This window comes from Puma concolor, chromosome B4 (genome assembly GCF_028749965.1).
Source record: "Puma concolor isolate L17-30 chromosome B4, mPumCon1.1.hap2, whole genome shotgun sequence".
Classification (NCBI taxonomy): Eukaryota; Metazoa; Chordata; class Mammalia; order Carnivora; family Felidae; genus Puma; species Puma concolor.
In genome coordinates this window covers 115196116-115216297 of record NC_141673.1, presented here as the reverse complement: position 1 = coordinate 115216297, position 20182 = coordinate 115196116, and the positions used below count along the sequence as shown (strand labels likewise).

The following is a 20182-nucleotide window of genomic DNA, read 5'->3' as shown; positions in this document are numbered from 1 at the left end:
AAATGGAGCCGTAACAGTAGAGTTTAGTTTGGGTTTCCTTTCTCCCCCTGTGCTCTTTGCTCATGGCCTCTCCAAAGGCAATAAATATTTGTTAAATGAACACACAGACTTGGAAACTCCACCCTGGTGTCTCATCAAGAAGCAAAGATTAAAATGTTTTCACAGCATCTAAGTCATAGATGAAATTGAGTTTAAAGCATTTTCCACAAAATTTAATATATATATGAGAAGCCACTACATGCCAAAGTGCTTTCAAGGCTGCCAAAGACAAAAAATTCATCAAGAGGTTTATAAAGTACTAGGAGCTTAAAATAAGATCATTTTTCTAAACTTAAAAGAAATATGAATATTCACTAGTTTCCCCAAGTGTTCCTTGAGTTCTAACATGCTACATTCACTAATACCAGAATGTTTATGTCTGGCTGCACATATATATTTTTAAGTCTTTATATTTTTATAATTATTTTAAAAGTATTTTATTAAACTCAGAAAATCCAGGGCTGTTTTTTATTTTCAGATCCAAATCTCAATTCACATGATACACAGTAATGGCTATGACTGCAGTTAAATACTGTACAGATTTTGAAAATTAGTAGGGGTTGACAGTGTGTACTTAACTAACTGTAGTGGTTCCAAAGGGGGTCATTAAGACCCTCTTGCCTAAAGCATCTGCTGTGTTCTCACCCCCCTTTACTAATAGTCTCATTGAATAAAAAGAGCACTCACAATTTGAAAATTATCTTTAAACAATGCAAATGTGTTAAGACAGAGCTGAGAAAAGTGTTAGAAGACCCGTATAAGAAGACCTTTCTACTTGCAGCAGACTTGCCTAGTAAATGGCAAAACTGAATTGTGAAGCTGGCAGATAACTAAGAATTTTGAATGACTCCAGTAAAACTGACCCTCCCTGGGCTTAAATGAAGACTCTTCCCTGTCCAATGAACAGCAGGACTTGTTTTAACTAACTATGTGGAGACTTAAAATTCATCCTGCCTTCTCCAAGGTGCAAACTTCAATCCTTAATTGGCATCACCACAGTGAACTTCTTTATAGTACGTAGCAAACATAAACTGTCCCTGTGAGAGAACCATTTGGCAAAGCTGCACATCTGTGTGAGGTTCCTTATCTGGCAAGTAAGTAAATCCCTGTGAATTTTCAGTCACTGTAGTGGTTTTGTCTGTCAACAAATTTAAAGTAGAAGTTACCAACAACCGTAGATGGCCTTTTCCTGTTGTTTTTGTGCCTTTTTTTCCAAAGACATGGTTTATTATTTGCTACAATTTGCTATTTTCTAACACAAAATACCTGCCCTTATATTTCTATTATCTTATTGTTGAAAATATCAAACAAAAAGATATTTCTATTATTTTATCACTTGAAAATATCAAGCAAAAAACCAGAAAGTTATGGGAAAATCATAAATCTTACCCCCAAATCCTGAAAGTATGAAAAGATAGAAAATTGTAATGAAATAAGTCTAATGAACTTCTGGAGATTCTATAATACCTTCACACAGAAAGGAATAATGATGACACTAAATTATAATGGAAAAGCTTTTTATACAGTACAAATTATCATTAGAGTAATACTACAATATTAAATCTCTTTATCCAAAATTAGAAAACATTTAAATAGAAGGCACTAGAATTTCTAATTAGTTTCCTCTAGTTTTTTCCCAACTTTAAACCTATATCCTTTGACCCCTAAATTCCACGTGGTTGTCTTCTACACATGTGTTAATGTCCTGCACAAATATCATCCCTTCTGTTGTGTTTCCTGACCAAAATGTCAGCCTCAAAACTTCTGGCCTACCCAAGTATCCCTTCATCCATGTTCTCAAGTATGTCATACTCACCTCCAGTACATCATCTGTCACGCGTTATTCTAGTTAATTATATACATGTCTGCTCTTCTAATAGGATTTTGTGTTTTGTAAAAGCACAGGATGTCTGATTTATTTTGGATCTCTCCAATCTTTAGGATCTGACATATCTCCTCATTAAGTATTACACTGGTGATCATTAAAGCTGCTTCCACCACTGAAATAATAGGAGATAGTACGTGATACGTTGGATTTTCTTAAGCCCCACAACTCTGCTGGTAATATTCTACCCCGAACTTCATACATTAGTATGTATGTGTGCATGTGTGTTTACAAGTCTGAAATTTAAAAGTATCATACTTTATAGGTAGCCATCCATGGTGTGTTAAATAAAGTACTCAGCATTTAATTAATGACATGTGCCCAACACATTCCTCATGTCACATAATTGATTATACTTGATGACAGAAATAAAAACTAGTATGTTTGATCAGAGAAGAAAAAGAGGGATCATCTAAAAACAGAATTAGAGACATTCTTTATAGATTTACAGTGTGACACAGGGGACAAATAGTGAGTTTTGGATTTTGATAGATCTGGGTTCAAATCTTAGCTCAGTCACTTAACTGACTGGTGATCTTGGTAAAAGTAACCAATCTCCCTGAACCTTTAGATTAAAGATTATACCTAGTTTAGGGTAGGATTAGATAAAACAAAGGATGTAAAGTTGTGGGTAGAGTGACTATTACCCTGGAGGCACTTGATTAATTGAGCTCTTTTCATTATTCTTTTTTTCTGTTAAATCCTGGGTTAGAGGCTTAAGCATCTTTGGTCCCAGAAAAGACTGACCAAGTACTTACTAGAGCTACTGAACTCCTAGCTAGGCTTGAAGGGTCTTATTTTCTGGCCAAGTCCATGGAGGTATAACTATGCTTAGGCAACAGCTCGAGAGGTAGACAAAACAAAACAAACGAAACAAGCCTTGATGAGAAACAAAGTAGGCAGGAGGTGTGCGTGGTGACATGTTTTACTGCCCTGTATCAGCCAGAAACCAAGCAGCTTGTTGCTTAGATATTCACACACACTTACAACCTTTTAGAGATGGAAAAGAATGTCTAGTAATCCTGGATTTACTAACAGGGAAACTGAGGTTTAGGGATAAAATAACCAGTCTGAATTTCCACAGTTGGTTGGCAGCAGATGAGGGAAAGGAGGGCAGCTGTTTTGACATTTGGCCCAGCGTTCTTCCTCATAAGCAGTCACACATCTTGCTGAGATGAAGAAGGTGATACCAACTAGGACACTAAATTTCCAAACCCTTGATCAGCTACCTACCACTGCAGAAATCTTCCAAAGGATATAAACCAGAAAACATTCACAGGAAATGCACACATTTTATTTCTAGTTAGGATTGCTCTCGTCTCTCTCATCCCATGTCCTTTCGTATCTTCATGTTTGTGGACGGAACTTGTGTGAGTTTCAGACAATCTTACCATCCCTTTGGCCAAATGTCTGGATGAGAACTAAGCCAGAAGTCTGCCCCATGTTTATGTCCCTTGGGTCACCTTGGATCATGCGTGGCCTTTTACGGCCAGTAGGCACCAGAAGCAGGAGGCAGCCATGTTCATCTCACTGCATCAGCCTCCACACATACAGGGAGACCAGGTATTAAAAACAACGATGAAGAGCCCACTATGTAATTTGGAATATGCTGGGTGATTTATATGTATTTCTCCTTTAATCTCTATATGGCCTATAAGGTAGTACTTACTATGTTCACTTTAAAGATTTATAGATGAGAAAGCTGAGGTCAAGTGATGTACCTAACACATGCAAATCAGTGGTAGACCGGAGTGTCAAAACCAGACTCAGTGCTCTTAACAGTTATGACACTGTCTTTCCTTTGGGTAAAGAGATCAAAGAGTGTCTGCTTCTGTTAAGGGTTCTTTATAGCAAATTCCCTCCATTGGCTAAGTTATTTCTCTTCCATGAAGGAAGCCTAATTTTGTATCATTGAAGACATTATTTTTCTCACAAACATATCAAAACTTCTCTTCTGTGTAGAAGAGAGCATGTAGGGGCAGGTGAAAGACTTGGAATTCTTCCTAAAGGTTGGAATTTGCCCTTTACAGTGCAGTAAATTTAATTGCTCTCCATTCAGAAAAGACTCTATCTCCACCTGTAAACTGCTTTTCTGAAAACTCCAGGAGCTCTTCTTAAAAAACCACGATTTTCTTTTTTATAAATCATATGGGGCTGGGGAATGGTTTTTCGTATGTTTCTTTTGAAATGACTATGGGAAAAAACAAGTCAAATATCCCCTCCCTCTACATATCTGTTGTATGTGCATGTGTATAAGAATATATATATTGTCTTCTAAGATACATGTGATTCAGCTTCACCAAAGCCAATACTCCATAGTTTCATTTGACATCTACTGGTACCAGCTACGTGCCAGCTAATAGGCTGGGTTCTGAGTTTTGTGTGGGTTGAGATGACCCGCTCTCAAGTTCTCAGTCAAGGATACATGTCCTTTTATACACTTAAGTAATTTAACAAAGGAAATCAACTTTCCTACATAATTAGGATTTTGTTCTTAGTTCCTGGAAATAAATTACCTCTGGTCAGAGGACAGTGGCATTGAATGTATCAATTAAAACTGTTTATAACATACACATGACCATTTTTCTCAGCATGGTTCATCTTACCTTGTTGATCTTTTGGTGGTATTGATAAAAAATTCTGCATTATGATGTTTTTGACTTGAATAACAATGTCCCTAAAAAATAACCAAACACAAATAATAATTAGAAAACAATTCAGATGCCTTGTTCATACACATGAAAAATATAAATTATAAGCTCTTTAAAAATTCTTCCAATTTATAATTGTAAGAGTAATAAGAAATGGACTGAACTATGAAGAAACTAATGCTTTTATTTCCTTCTCATTTTTATATAGACAGGATTTTACTGAATGTACTAGTATGGGCTTAGAGAGGGAAGCAATGACACCATGAGAGAGGAATTATATCAGCATCTCTGCCCAATGAAGGCCAGGGAAATGTGAAAGTTGGCAAAATTAAGATTCCCTGAAAATGCCCTGCCAGATAATTATGTTTCGTATACTCTACTTTTTTTTTTTTTTTCCAACGTTTATTTATTTTATTTTTGGGACAGAGAGAGACAGAGCATGAACGGGGGAGGGGCAGAGAGAGAGGGAGACACAGAATCGGAAACAGGCTCCAGGCTCTGAGCCATCAGCCCAGAGCCTGACGCGGGGCTCGAACTCCCGGACCGCGAGATCGTGACCTGGCTGAAGTCGGCCGCTTAACCGACTGCGCCACCCAGGCGCCCCTCGTATACTCTACTTAAGAAGAAATAACTAAAATGTTTAACAATATAGGTAAAGGTAGTATAGTTGCAGTATACTCATTTGATGACATATAATTCAGACACTAAGATACAATTATGAAGATTATGTAGCACAATGGAAAATGCACTGAGTGAACACCCTAAATGACATATACTGTAGGATTACAACTATATAAAAAACAAAGGTATTGCAAAATGCATGGCAGGCAATATGTTAAGATATGTTTTGGCAACGTGTTTGTTGAGGCATTACATTGTTTTTGCCTTTAACTGAGCTATTTTCCAACCTGTCTATAGTACAAGATATTTCCAAATAGTCTACAATATATACTCGAACTATTTGAATATAAAAATAAGGCAATTAAATACATTGAAAAAAACACGGGTAAATATCTTATAAGCCATCAAACACAAAAGTGTTTCTAGCATGACACCAAAGACAGAAGCCATGAAGGTAAAGACACGAATTTTTCTATTCAGAATTTTAAATGCTTTTAAATAGAAAATTAGCCAAAATTAAAAGGCATGACATTTGCTATAGCCAAGACTGAGTAACAGAGACCAGATTTGTCCTCCTGCCTGAAACAACCAAAAATATAGACAAAATATACGAAACAGTACTTCAAAACACTGGACACCAGATCACAAAAGACTGATGTCCTGGGAAACAGGAAACAAATGAGACGAGCAATGTTGTAGGAAGGGAGAACCCTGTGGAGAGTCCCAGAGTAATGGGGAAAAAACCTCTAGAAAGAAAAAGAGAAACAGCAATAAAGAGGGTCTCCATCAAGTATTTGCTCATGTACTGCTCAGCACATGCAAGTGAAGAAACTACCTTTCATCATGAGAAGATCCAAGCTGCTCAACACTCACAGTGGGGCAGGAATATTGCCTATTCCCACCAGCCAGACTGAAAACACCCCTAATTCACAGGACATCAAGTAGAGCACAAAGAAGGGTCTTGCCTTAGTAAAGGGAAATAATTTAATTAAGCCCTACACCAAGCATTTCTCTGGTTTCTTTTGTTTGAGAGAGAGGGGGGAGAGAGAGAGCTCATGTGTGTGAGCACATGCAAGGGGGGTGGGGACAGAAGGAGAGGGAGAGAGAGGAACCTTAAGCAGGCTCCATGCCTAGTGCTGAGACCCACGTGGAGCCCACCATGGAGCTCAATCTCACGACTGTGAGAACATGACCTGAACTGAAATCAAGAGTTGGATGCTTAACCAACTGAGCCACCCAGGCACCCCTCTCTGGTTTCATATAACAAATCTTAAAGCAAGAGTGAAAAGGAACAAGCTATTTCCAAGTGTCTTGACTGTGCATTTAGAACAAAACTCAAGAATATTTACAGACCTACAAAAATATCCATCACGCAACATGGTAAAATTCATAATATCTAACGTCTAATTAAAAATTAAGCATGCAAAGAGGCAGGAAAACATGAGCCATAATGCAGAAAATAATCAAACTGACCCTGAACTGACACAGCTATTAGAATTAGTGGTCAAAGTTCAAACTGTAATTAAGTAATAACTATTTCATATGTTCAAAAAGTTAAATATAGACAGGAAAGATATTAAAAAGACCCACATAAAATTTCCAGAGATGAAAACTATAATATACAAAATGAAAATACACTGGATGGGATTAATAGCACATTAGCCATGTCAAAAAAAAAAAGTTAGCAAACTTGAAGGCACAGTAATAGAGATTTTCTAAAATGAAACTCAGAAGGCGAGAGTAAAAAAAGAAAAGAGAAGAAAAGGAGAAATGGTTAGCGAGCAATGGGACAACTTCAAGCAGCCTAAATATATCAGTAATTGGAGAGGTGAAAGATGGAAAGACAAAAAAAAAAATCATTTTAGAAATAATGGCAGAAAATTTTCCAAATTTGAGTAAAGCTATAAACACACATCTAAAAAGCTCAAAAACCTGGAGCACAAAAACCCATGAAAACTATACCAAAGAATATTATGACCAAGTTGCTCAAAAATAGTGGGAAAAAAAAAGTTTTTTAAAGGCATTCCCAACACATCTTACGTATAGAGGACTTCTTGTTGGAAACAATGCAAGTGAGAAGACAGTGGAGCAGCATCTTTAAATACTGTAAGAAAAAAAACCTGTAATCTAGAATTCTATGTTCAGAGACAGTATCTTTAAAAAAATAAAGGAGAAATGAAGGATTTTTTTGTAAATACAAAAGCTGAAAGAATTCATTACAAGTCCACTACACTATAAAAATGCTAAACAATGTCTTTTAGGCAGAAAGAATAAAACACTAGATTAGGATATGGGTTTATATATAGGAAGGAAAAATACTAGAAATGGGAACTACATGGTAAGCATACAAGGTTTTTTTTCCTTAATATTTAAATCTCCTAAAAATATAACTATTTAAATAAAAATAATTCAGAATGCAATGTGGGGTTTATAACGTATGTAAAAATGATATATGGTAACAATATGACCAAAATTGAGAAGGGAGTAATATAAGTATATAATTTTAAGTTTCTTATATTATCAGTGAAGTGGTATAATATCACTGGGAGGTAGATTATGGTAAATTAAACATATATATTATACATCTGAAAGCAATACCTAAAGTCGCTAAAGAAAGAATTTTAGAGATAAAGCCAACAATACAAAAATGGAATCATAAAAATATTCAGTTTTTCAAGGGAAAATGAAAAAAGAATAAAACAGATGGGAAAAACAGAAAAAAATGAGAAAGATGATAGATTAAAATCTAATCATATCAATAATAATATTAAATACAAATGATCTAAATATCATAATAAAAGATAATGCTTGGATAAATATGCAAGGTTCAACTATATGTTGCCTGTAAGAAAGGCACTTCAAATATGGAGATACAAATAGATTATAATTAAAAGAATGTAAAAAGATATATCATGCTAGTACAAGACAAAAGAAAGGTAGAATGGCTATATTAGTATCAGAAAAAGTAGATTACAGAGCAATGAATGTTAGCAGGCGTAAGGAAGATCATTTCATAATTATAAAAGGTCAACTCATCAAAAAGAGACAATAATCTCAAATGTTTATATCCCAAATAACTGAGCTTCAAAATACATAAAGCAAAAACTGACAGAGCTTCAAGGAGAAATATACAATAATTTATAATCAATAAAGGAGACAGAAAATCACTAAAGATATTAGAGGTCAATTTGACCTGACATTTATAAAATATTTCACCCAACATAACAGAATACACATTGTTTTCAAAGCACATGAAATATTTATCAAGACAGACTATATTCTGGGCCATAAAAACAAGTCTCAATACACTTAAGAAAGGATTCAAGTCATATAATGTATGTATAATATCCTCTCTGACCACAATGGAATTAAAGTAGAAAGCAAAACAAATAAGGAAAACCCACAAATACTACCTGGAAAATTTCCAAATATTTGTTCATTAAATCACATACTTATAAATAACCTATGAGTTCAAAGAAGAAATCAAAATGAAAATTAGTCTTTTGAACTGAGTGAAATGCAAATACAACGTATCAAAAAGCAATACATAGGGAGAAATTGAGACTACTAAGCATCTCTTTGAGTAAATAAAGTAGATCTCAAGTCAATGACCTCAGTTTCTACCTTAAAAACCAGAAAAAACAAATTTAATCCAAAGTGGAAAAAAAGAAGTAAGAGATTGGAGAGGAAAAAAGGAGAGGAAATAAGTGAAATGAACAACAGAAAAATAGATAAAAATAATTAAATAAAAAGCAGATTTTTTTGAGAATATCAATAAATTTGATAAACCTTTAGCTTAATTCATCAGAAGAAAGAAGACACAAATGACCAATATCAGGAATGAGAGGTGACATCACTACAGACACTAATGCTATTAAAAATAGGGATCATTACAAATAACATTTTGGCAATAAATTTGATAATTTAAATAAAATGAACAAATTCCCTGAAAGACACAGACTATCAAAGCTCACTCAAGAAGTGAGCCTTAAAATCATAAGAGACTCTTAAATACAGAGAACAAACTGAGGGTTGATGGGATTGGGGTAGGAAGGTGGGTTAAATGGGTGATGGACATTAAGGAGGGCACTTGTTGGGATGAGCACTGGGTGTTATATGTAAGTGATGAGTCATTGGGTTCTACTCCTGTTGCCAAGACTATACTGTATGTTAACTAACTTGAGAATAAAAAATAAATAAATAAATAAAAATAAAAAAAATAAAAAAAAGAAGTGAGACTTATTATATTTTCAAAGAATTGAATTTTTAGTTAAAAATCTTCCCTCAAAGAAAATACTAGTCCCAAATAGTTGCTTTGATGAAATCTACTGAATAAAGAAGCAATAATACCAATTATATACAAATATTCTCAGAAAACTGAAAATGAGGGAATCTAACAATGTAATTCTATGAGGCCAGTATTATACAGATACTAAAACCAGATAAAAAGCCAATAGAAGGAAAGAAACCTCCAGACCAACATCCCCAATAACATAAAAGCAAAAAGTATAAGCAAAATTTTAGACCAAAGGCACCACAAAAAGAGAAAACTACAGGCCAATATCCCTGATGAACAGAGATTCAATAATTCTCAACAAAATACTAGCAAACCAAATTCAACAATACATTAAAAAATTATTCACCACAATCATGTAAGATGTATTCCAGGGATGCAAGGGTCATTCAATATTTGCAAACCAATCAATATAATTCCTCACATTAACAAGACATAGGATAAAAACCACATTAATATCTCAATAGATGCAGAAAAAGCATTTGACAAAATACCATATCCATTCATGATAAAAAACCCTCAACAAAGTCAATTTAGAGGGAATGTACTTCAACATAACAAAGGCCATATATGAAAAACCCACACCTACACATCATACTCAATGGTGAAAACCTGAGAACTTTTCCACAAAGATCAGGATCAAGACAAGGATGTCCACTCTTAACATGTTTATTCAACATAGTACTGGAAGTCCTAGCTGCAGCTGTTAGATAAGAAAAAGAAATAGTAGACATCCAAATTGGTAAGGAATAAGTCAAACTTTCCTTATTTGCAGATGACATAATACGATGTATAGAAAATCCTAAAGACTCCACTATTACAACTAATAAATGAATTCAGGAAAGTTGCAGGATACAAAATCAATATACAGAAATCTGTTGTATTTCTATACACTAATAATGAAGTAGAAGAAAGAGAACTTGAGAAAACAATCTATTTATAATTGCACCAAAGAGAACAAAACACCTAGGAATAAATTTAACCAAGGAGTTGGAAGACCTATAAAACTTACCTGAACACTATAAAACTTAACTGATGAAAGATATTAAAGACAACACAAACAAATGAGAAGATATTCCATGCTCATGAACTGGAAGAATTAATATTACTGAAATCTCCATAATACTCAAAGTAATCACAGATTCAATGCAATCCCTATCAAAATACCAACAGCATTTTTCACACAATTAGAACAAATAACACTAAAGTTGTATGGAACCACAAAATATTCCAAAGAGCCAAAGCAATCTTGAGAAAGAACAAAGGTAGAGGCATCACAATTCCAGATTTCAAACTATACTACAAAGCTATGGTAATCAAAACAGTATGGCAGCATCACAAAAACAGACACACAGATCAGCAGAATAGAACAGAGGCCCAGAAAAAACCCCACAATTATATGGTCATTTACTCTATGACAAAGGAGGCAGGAAAATACAATGGGGAAAAGGCTGTTTTTTCAATTAATAATGTTGGAAAAACTGGACAGCTACATGCGAAAGACTGAAACTGGGTCGGGTTCTTACACCATACAAAAAAACAAAACAAAACAAAACAAAAAACCTCAAAATGGATTAAAGACCTAAATGTGAAACCATAAAACTCCTAGAAGAAAAATGGGCAATAATTCTTTGACATCAGCCTTAGCAACATTTTTTTTCCTCAGGCAAGGGAAACAAAGGCAAACATGAACAATTGGGACTACACCAAAATTGTGCTTTTTGCACAGCAAAAGAAACCAACAAAACAAGGCAACCTACTTAATGGGGAGTGATATTCACATGGAGACTCTAAGGGGTATTTTTGCAATATGCATCCTAAGCCTTAAAGCTCGGCATTCCTTTTGATTCTGACCTTTCTTCCACTTCAGAAAGTCATCATGATAATGTGCAAAGCTATATTGCCATCCATCTTCATTATCATCATTTTTATTACCTTTTTAGAATTCTTTAGGGTGCCATACACACCAAATGTAAAACCTCTAAGTAAATTAGGATACATTTTTACAATAAAACTATTACAAACAATGCTTCTTAAAATACTAAAAATATGAAAAATGCTTATCATACATTTTTGTATGAAAGGGGTTGGTTGCAGAGAGGTATGGTTCAATATTTCTCCCCCATATATGCATGAGAAAGCTACTAAACATTAAAAGGGGTTATTTCTGAGTGGGGATTAATTGCTATTTACTTTCCTTTTTAGGTTTATGGATATCTAAGTTTCCCTAGTGAATAAATAGTATCTTTGCTATCAGAAAAAAAGAAAAAAAAAAGTCTTTATATTATTGCTCTGGAATGCTATATATGGAATGCCATTAAAATAATTTTACCTGTACCCCCAATATTTTGGCAGTTGAAGTAGAAAATTTGCTCAAATGGAGTCTAATGCTTTCCTCTGCCACATAAACATAAAGTACTGCTGTCTTTAATTCTATACTTTAATTATAGTAAATGAATAAATTATGTAATAAATATGCCTAATGCTAAGTGAAGAAAACTTATGAATAATCATAATCTTGCATCTTCTGATTAGAAATAAAAGTGCATTACAAATTTGTGCTAGAGGGGCGCCTGGATGGCGCAGTCGGTTAAGCGTCCGACTTCAGCCAGGTCACGATCTCGCAGTCTGTGGGTTCGAGCCCCGCGTCGGGCTCTGGGCTGATGGCTCAGAGCCTGGAGCCTGTTTCCGATTCTGTGTCTCCCTCTCTCTCTGCCCCTCGCCCGTTCATGCTCTGTCTCTCTCTGTCCCAAAAATAAATAAACGTTGAAAAAAAAAAATGTGCTAGAGGAAAAGTTGCATTAAAAATACACAGGACCAGGGGCGCCTGGGTGGCGCAGTCGGTTAAGCGTCCGACTTCAGCCAGGTCACGATCTCGCGGTCCGTGAGTTCGAGCCCCGCGTCGGGCTCTGGGCTGATGGCTCAGAGCCTGGAGCCTGTTTCCGATTCTGTGTCTCCCTCTCTCTCTGCCCCTCCCCCGTTCATGCTTTGTCTCTGTCCCAAAAAATAAATAAAAAACGTTGAAAAAAAAATTAAAAAAAATAAAAATAAAAATACACAGGACCTAACAGTATTTTTCAAATACCATACAAGCAAAGTCAATATGCATCTTTACTCCAGGTACCCTGATACAGCACTAGCAGGCAGTGTGTCCTTCACAGTATATATACTCTCTGATAATTAAAACCTAGCTTTTCTTTTTAATAATTTTTTTTTACTGCTTATTTATTTGTGTGTGTGTGTGTGTGTGTGAGAGAGAGAGAGGGAGACAGAGACAGAGCGTTGAGCAGGAGAGGGGCAGAGAGAGAGGAAGACACAGAATCCAAAGCAATAAGCTGACTTTTCTTATTTGAATGCCAAAAAATATATTAAGCAGAAAAATCTATCTGAAAGGGAAAAAAATGAATGCAAACAGTGAATGTCATAAATTATAGCATGACTTAATACAATATGCCCTATAAATCACTCACATGATTACTTTTAATTTTAGTTAATACGTCATATTTAAAGAGTTGATTAAAAATGAAAATTAGGTGAATTGGTTACTTGAGAAGTGACAGCTTGATGGTTCTGGAAATGGAAATCTCCCATTTATTCCTAGTTGAGGGAACCTAAGGCAGATAGCACCTGGTCTTTGTTATACTACCTTGTCTTAAAAATAAATTTAGACAAAGAACCTTACAGAAAAAGTAAAAGTCATTTACTCCATGCTCAACAAGCTTATTAACATTAACACATGGTGTGAATGTGTGTTTCAGTGCATTCTCCTTTGTGTGTATATGGGCACCAAACAGAGCTACAATGTGGATGTTCATCTAGATAATTATTTCTAGGGAACTATTTCCCAGAGAATAAACATGTCATACATCACCTGCCCGATACAGTGTCATTCAGATAAATGCCATAATATAATAAATTTGGCCAGGAGAACTTGAAATATGAAAATATTTTAAAAGGTAATAAAGTCTTGGGTACCTCACCATTGGTAATTTTAACAGGCTCCTCTTTGTATGTTAAAATAATGTGATTGGGTAGCTGCTTGCCTCTCAGGCCTTCCTCTACTTCTGATTCCACCGTGACTTTTGATTTTCAAGTACTGGACAGTGACGATCGCACAGGTTTTAGGTTTGAGGCTAGAACCAGAGTTGGTGAATCCACAGATGACAACTTCACCTACCCTGTCTACACTGTAACTCTTCTGCACTGAGTGCTTACTGTATGCTGGTAAGTTAATTCACACATCTCTCTTATCCTCACATGAGCATCAGCAGTTGTCATCTTTCAAGTCAAGAAACTGAGGCTCAAAGAAATTAAGTAACACATGCAACATCATTAGGATGACCCAACTTAATTTCCCCAGGTGTGTCTGATTCCTAAATTCATAGACACGCTCATGCTCTCGTCCATGCAGATTCTCCCTCCCTCTCCACCCTCCCTTCCTTTTTTTCTTCTAAATATGAAATTTATTGTCAAATTGGTTTCCATACAACACCCAGTGCTCATTCCAACAGGTGCCTCCTCAATACCCATCACCCACCCTCCCGTCCCTCCCACCCCCCATCAACCCTCAGTTTGTTCTGTTTTTAAGAGTCTCTTATGTTTTGGCTCCCTCCCTCTCTAACCTCTTTTTTTTTCCTTCCCCTCCCCCATGGTCTTATGTTAAGTTTCTCAGGATCCACATAAGAGTGAAAACATATGGTATCTGTCTTTCTCTGTATGACTTATTTCACTTAGCATAACACTCTCCAGTTCCATCCACGTTGCTACAAAAGGCCAGATTTCATTCTTTCTCATTGCCAAGTAGTATTCCATTGTGTATATAAACCACAATTTCTGTATCCATTCATCAGTTGATGGACATTTAGGCTCTTTCCATAATTTGGCTATTGTTGAAAGTGCTGCTATAAACATTGGGGTACAAGTGCCCCTATGCATCAGTACTCCTGTATCCCTTGGGTAAATTCCTAGCAGTACTATTGCTGGGTCATAGGGTAGATCTATTTTTAATTTTTTGAGGAACCTCCACACTGTTTTCCAGAGCGGCTGCACCAGTTTGCATTCACACCAACAGTGCAAGAGCATTCCTGTTTCTCCACATCCTCGCCAGCATCTATAGTCTCATGCCCCCCCCCCCCCACGCACACAAGGGTCAACCAGGTCAATGGAAATACTACATAGAATGCTTTTGTCCTGGACACTAGAATTGAAGGAAAATCAGTGAAACAAAGAAGAACTTCCTCATGATTAATGACATTCAGCCATGGAACCTATTCCAGAACATGCTACATGACATATTTAAACTCTGTCACTGAAAAAGTTGAGGAAGAAGCTGACTGATGCTTTTTTTTAAATCAGACCTAAGAATACATAACGTACACATTAGGAACGTGGCAGGAAAGGACTGAGCTAGGTTGTGTGACCTCAGACAATGTATAACTGAAAAAGCCAACTTTCTTATGTATTATGGAACTGAAAATGGTCATGACACAGAGGAGGAGAAAAAGGAACTGCTTGAATGAACTTATAATTGTGAGGTATTCAATACTGCTCTTGTCCTTTATATACTTAGGTATTGTTTGAAAAAATTTAATGCACTTGTGATGAATTTTCCTAGCTTGTTTTAAGTAATTTCATGTGGCCATTATATTTCACTATTTTTTTTTCACTTCTCAAATCAACTTAATTGAGATATAATTTATATACAACAAACATATACATAAACATAAACGCCACTGTAGTATTACATTCTTGCTTCATATTAGGGGCCTGGCTGGCAGGACCGAGTGCCCATTTCAGGGCTAGCTAATCCTGGAGATGGCAAACAACTCCGCTGTGAACATACCTTCCATATACAAAGTCCACATCCCCAACCACCTCCATTATCTTGCTGTCACATAACTTGCCCATAATTTCCCAGGTCTAAATCACCCCAGGGCCAGGTGCTAGAGGACTAGGACCATCCTAAAGCCTGGAGCTACTGAAATCATTCAAACTAGCCAATCCTAACTGTTTACCTTGCCCTGCCTTGTCTTTCCCAGGAAAACCACAGTAAAGGCTCCAGGCCATGCTTTCCCATAGCTCCTTCTGCCTCCTGACCAATGCCAGAACTTCCCAATGTGGCCACCCTGGATGGCATGCCCCTCCTCTTAAGGGACTATAAGTAATACATTCTTCTTTCAAAGGTAGTTTTCTCTGTTTTACACATCATACCATACTTGAAACAGATCCCAGACACATTTTAAGAAAATATAAAATACTAATATCACTTCAGAAAGTTCCCTCATTACCTGAAGAAGTTCCCTTGTGCTCGCTACAGTCAACCCCACCCCTCATTACAGGGCCCGGGCAATCATTGATGCTTTCTGTCACTATAAATTAGCTTTGCCTGTTCTAGAATTTCATATTATTTCATATCAGTCAAACAATACGAATTCTCATGTTGTGTGCATCAAATCATTCCCCTCTCTTGCCGAATGATATTCATGCACCCACCGATGGGCATCTGGGTTGTTGCCAGTTTTGGGCTATCATGAATAAAACCACTATAAATATTCGTGTCCAAGTCTTTATGTAGACATCTCTTTGGTGAAAGCCTAGGAGTGGAATTGCTGGGTGGTATATTAAATGTACGCTTAACTTTATAAGCAATTAATTGCTTGTTTTCCAAAGAGGTTTTCATTGATTTAAAAAGCTACCTCTTCTAAACAATGATTGAATTCATGTTTTTTGAGATTTTTACATAAATAAGAGGACCCAAATACCTTAAGGTTCAATTTTGTTAAAATAATATAAGCTTATAGTATGTAAATTCTGACTAATAGTAGCATTCATCATTCACTCAGTTGTAATAAAGGCTCTTATCTCTGTCCTATTTTAGAAACAAATAATAAAATTCTCAAATCGGTACTAAAAGATTAGAAAAGCTGAAAGAGGATCTACAGAATATATTTGGATCCATTTAGGAAATTCTTAGTGCTTCATTAATATAATGTATTAATATTTGACAATCTCCTTCCTTCCCTAAATGGCTGCATACTGCTAATGAGTTCAGTAAGAAAGCCCCTCTTTAAATTCAGATATTTCTGAATGTCAGCCACTGACACAGGCAAGTGCTTTACAGAGTCATCCTGGGGAACTAATTTTAAGACCCTCCAAGGCAACTTCTTTTCTACTTGGAATTGGGGAAACTTTGGAAGTACATAGTCCTACATCCCCTAAGTTTTTAGCTGTGTTTTTAACGTGTTCTCGCCAGATGCTCACTATTCTTCCCCAAACCAAACACCCCTAAAAGACTAGAATGACCCTTAATTTTCTGGACCATGTTCCAGCCCAATCTCAATGAATTAAATGCAATGTAATGAGTTAAAAGTGGAAAAGGATCAGCAAACTGAGGAGATGTACATTTTTAACTAAAACTTCTTACTGTGTGACCTTGGAGAAGTCATTTTATCTTATTTCTGTTCCAGTTTCCCCAAATTAGGAAGGGAGAGATAATAATACTTAACTTGTTGGCTGAATAAAACATTAAACTAGGTCTTATGTATTGAAAATACATTGTAAAAAAAAAAAAAAAACTATTCAAAAAACAGCGTGTTTTGTATGTTAATAAAGTTCTCCAGGATTCTTCCAAAAACTAAGAAATGGTTATTGCTATCTTTGGCATTTCCAAGAAGAAAAAAGGGAATATACCAGATTATACTTCAAAACACAAACAACATTATTTCCAACCATAATATCTAATCATTTACCCTCATAAAGTGCTCGTATACTAGAGTTCCTTCACATGTGCTACACGTACGACTGAACAAGGCGGAATGTTTGGGAGGGCATTTTTCCACCTCAATCAAAATCTGTCCAGGAAAATATGTTCTAGCCTGAGGCCTTCATTTCTTTTCCCTTCACAGGTTTTCTATATAATTTCTTCCAACTCCTGTGGCTCTAACTACAACTCTAAATTTATATTTCTAGTTCCCAGGTTCCAGGGCGAAACGTTCTCTGTTTACTACATATCTCCACTTGGCTACCTGCAGATGAAATGTAGCTCCTGTTTCCTCTAAGGTGTTTTTCAAAGTTATCGCCTCTGCTCCATACCCACTACTGCCTTAGGTCAGGTCTTGCTGCTATTACAACAGCCTCCTAAACTGTCTTCCTACCTCCTGGCTTCCAGGCTTCCATCTTTCCAGCCTATTCTTTGTGATAGAGCTAGAACTATCTTTCTCTTTGTCCTTTATAATGAAAAAATTTCTATTTTATTCAGATTTGTTGAAGTAGAACTGACAGATAAAATTGTGTACATTTAGAGTGTACAATACAATGACGTGACATATATATGCTTTGTGAGATGATTACCACAATCAGGTTAATGAACGTATCCCATCATCTCACATAGCTACCTGTGTGTGTGTGTGTGTGTGTGTGTGTGTGTGTGTGTGTGTGCTGAAAACACTTAAGGTCTACTCTTTTAAGCAAATTTCCAGGAAACCATACAGTATTACTAACTACAGTCACCATGCTGTACATTAGATTTCCCAGAGACGAGCACTTTGAATTCTCAGAGCTGATTCTTCCAGTATTTCTTTTCCATATCTGTGGATAACATACTTACAACCCTACTTCTTGATTGTTGTTTTAGGCAGTATCTACTTACTGATGTTCCACTGTGGAAAATGAAGATTTATCCCTATTTTTATCTCTCCATCAACAAAACTTTGCTTAATAATTTTTATTTTTTATTTTTATTTTTTTTAATGTTTATTTTTGAAAGAGAGAGGCAGAAAGAGACAGAGAGAGAGAGAGAGAGCAGGGGAGGGGCAGAGAGAGAGGGAGACACAGAATCCAAAGCAGGCTCCAGGCTCCGAGCTGTCAGCACAGAGACTAACATGGGGCTTGAACTCACAGACCATGAGATCATGACCTGAGCTGAAGTCAGATGCTTAACTAAGCCACCCAGGTACCCCACAATTTTTCTGAGTATAGAACTCTAGATTGAAATTTAAAGGTGTTGTTCCACTGTCTTTTGGTTTCCAATGTTGGTGTTAACAAATCCAAAGTTATCTGTGATCCTTTGGATGCAGTCTGTTTTCATTTTTTCTCTATGGAAACAATGTTTAGAAATTTCACAATGAAGTATCTCAGCATATTTTCATCCATATGCCAAATGTTTGGTGGGCCTTTTCAACCTGGGAACCCCTATATTCAGACCCTGGGTTATTCAATTATTTTTTTGAGATTTCCTAATTTACTTTTCTCTGTTTCCTACCCCTCCCCTTGGCGCCCCCCCCCGCCCCCCCGGCCCAGAACTACCCTCTCTGGACAGTTATACCTTTTATCCCCCTTTTCCTATGTTTTCTCTCTCATTTTTGCTCTTTCTGGAAAAAAAAATTATCTTCCAGTGTTTCAACTGAGTTCCAACCATCATCTTTACCCAGTGGTCTGTGAATTATTATTATTATTTTTTTAAGTAATCTCTAAACCCGATGTGGGGTCAAATTTACAACCCTGAGATCAAGCATCCCATGCTTCACCTACTGAGCCAACCAGGCGCCTCCCATAAATGGTCTTTTTAATGCAAATCTAATCCTGCTTTTCCTAGACCTCAAGTCCTTCAGTGGCTCCCTGTTGTCCACAAGATAAAGCCTGACCTCTTTCACACAGCACATGAAGCCTTCCACACACTGGACTGTGTGGTCATCCCACTACTGTTAAGAGCTGCATCTCTGAAGCTGGCCAAACAGGTTCCCTCATACGCCTCCATGATGTTTCTCTCCCCTATCTTGCTACATACTTCCTACTCAACTTCTTCTGCAGTGTCCACCCGGCCAGTTCAAGACATTTTTGTTGATTTATCCATTATCTTCCAACACACGTTGGCTCTCTATTAGCAGTAATATCTGTTTAAATCTGTGTGTTTTCCCCTTAATTTTATGAATTTCCTGATGGCAGGGACAATGGCATATTTACCTTGGTATTTCCAGAACCTAGCAGCGACTGGTATATAACAAGGCTTAACAAATGTTTATTGAATGAATAAATGTCAGCAGTCCTATAAAAACAAAAGTGCTAGGAATTAATTAACAATACTTCTACGGTTCCATTGAGTGCTTTTCATACCACTTAAATCTTTTAGTTTGCAATAGTAAGTTTCTAAAATTCTAAGTAATATTTTTAATGAATAGTGAAATTTAAAATCTGAGGTAATGTCATTTTAATTTTGCCATTATTACACTTTTCCATAACCTAAAGTGACAGATAATTATCTAAGTTATTTTTTTCAGTAGTAAATTTCCTTTGATCATTGACAGACTGCCTGGTTCTGTTTTCAGAAGGACTGAAACACTACTAAAATGACTTAAAAATTATCTTCAATAACTATTAAAAAAAATGTCCTACTTTCAATTTCTCAAGTACAAGGCTTGGAGCTTTTCAGATAGATCAACACTGTTTTAAGTGTCATCACCTACAGATAACAAGTCCTAGGAAACAATGATTCCCAGCATTATCTATATGTGCAATATGTTGATGCTGTGGCTCTTCTGTTAAAAGGCCTCCGTGCATTTTAGTATATTTGAAAAGATCCAAGTTTTGGCAAGTTTTCACAAACAGGCATCCTTCTATTACTTATTTATTAAAATGTAAAAGATACTGATGTAAGAAAAATATTTGGGTGTTTCTACATCAACTAGAACATCCTTG

General features: G+C 36.1%; 1 protein-coding gene across 9 annotated transcripts in view; it reads right to left on the bottom strand.

Moving 5' to 3' along the window:
- The window catches only part of ZNF438 (zinc finger protein 438), a 179213-nt gene that overhangs the window by 26762 nt on the left and 132269 nt on the right, over positions 1 to 20182 (bottom strand). For all 9 annotated transcript variants that reach the window (XM_086714639.1, XM_086714636.1, XM_086714635.1 and 6 more), the window contains one exon: positions 4531 to 4601. In XM_086714639.1, coding sequence (XP_086570765.1) covers positions 4531 to 4570 — 40 coding nt within the window. In that variant the 5' untranslated portion in view covers positions 4571 to 4601. The remainder of the gene's footprint in view (positions 1 to 4530; positions 4602 to 20182) is intronic.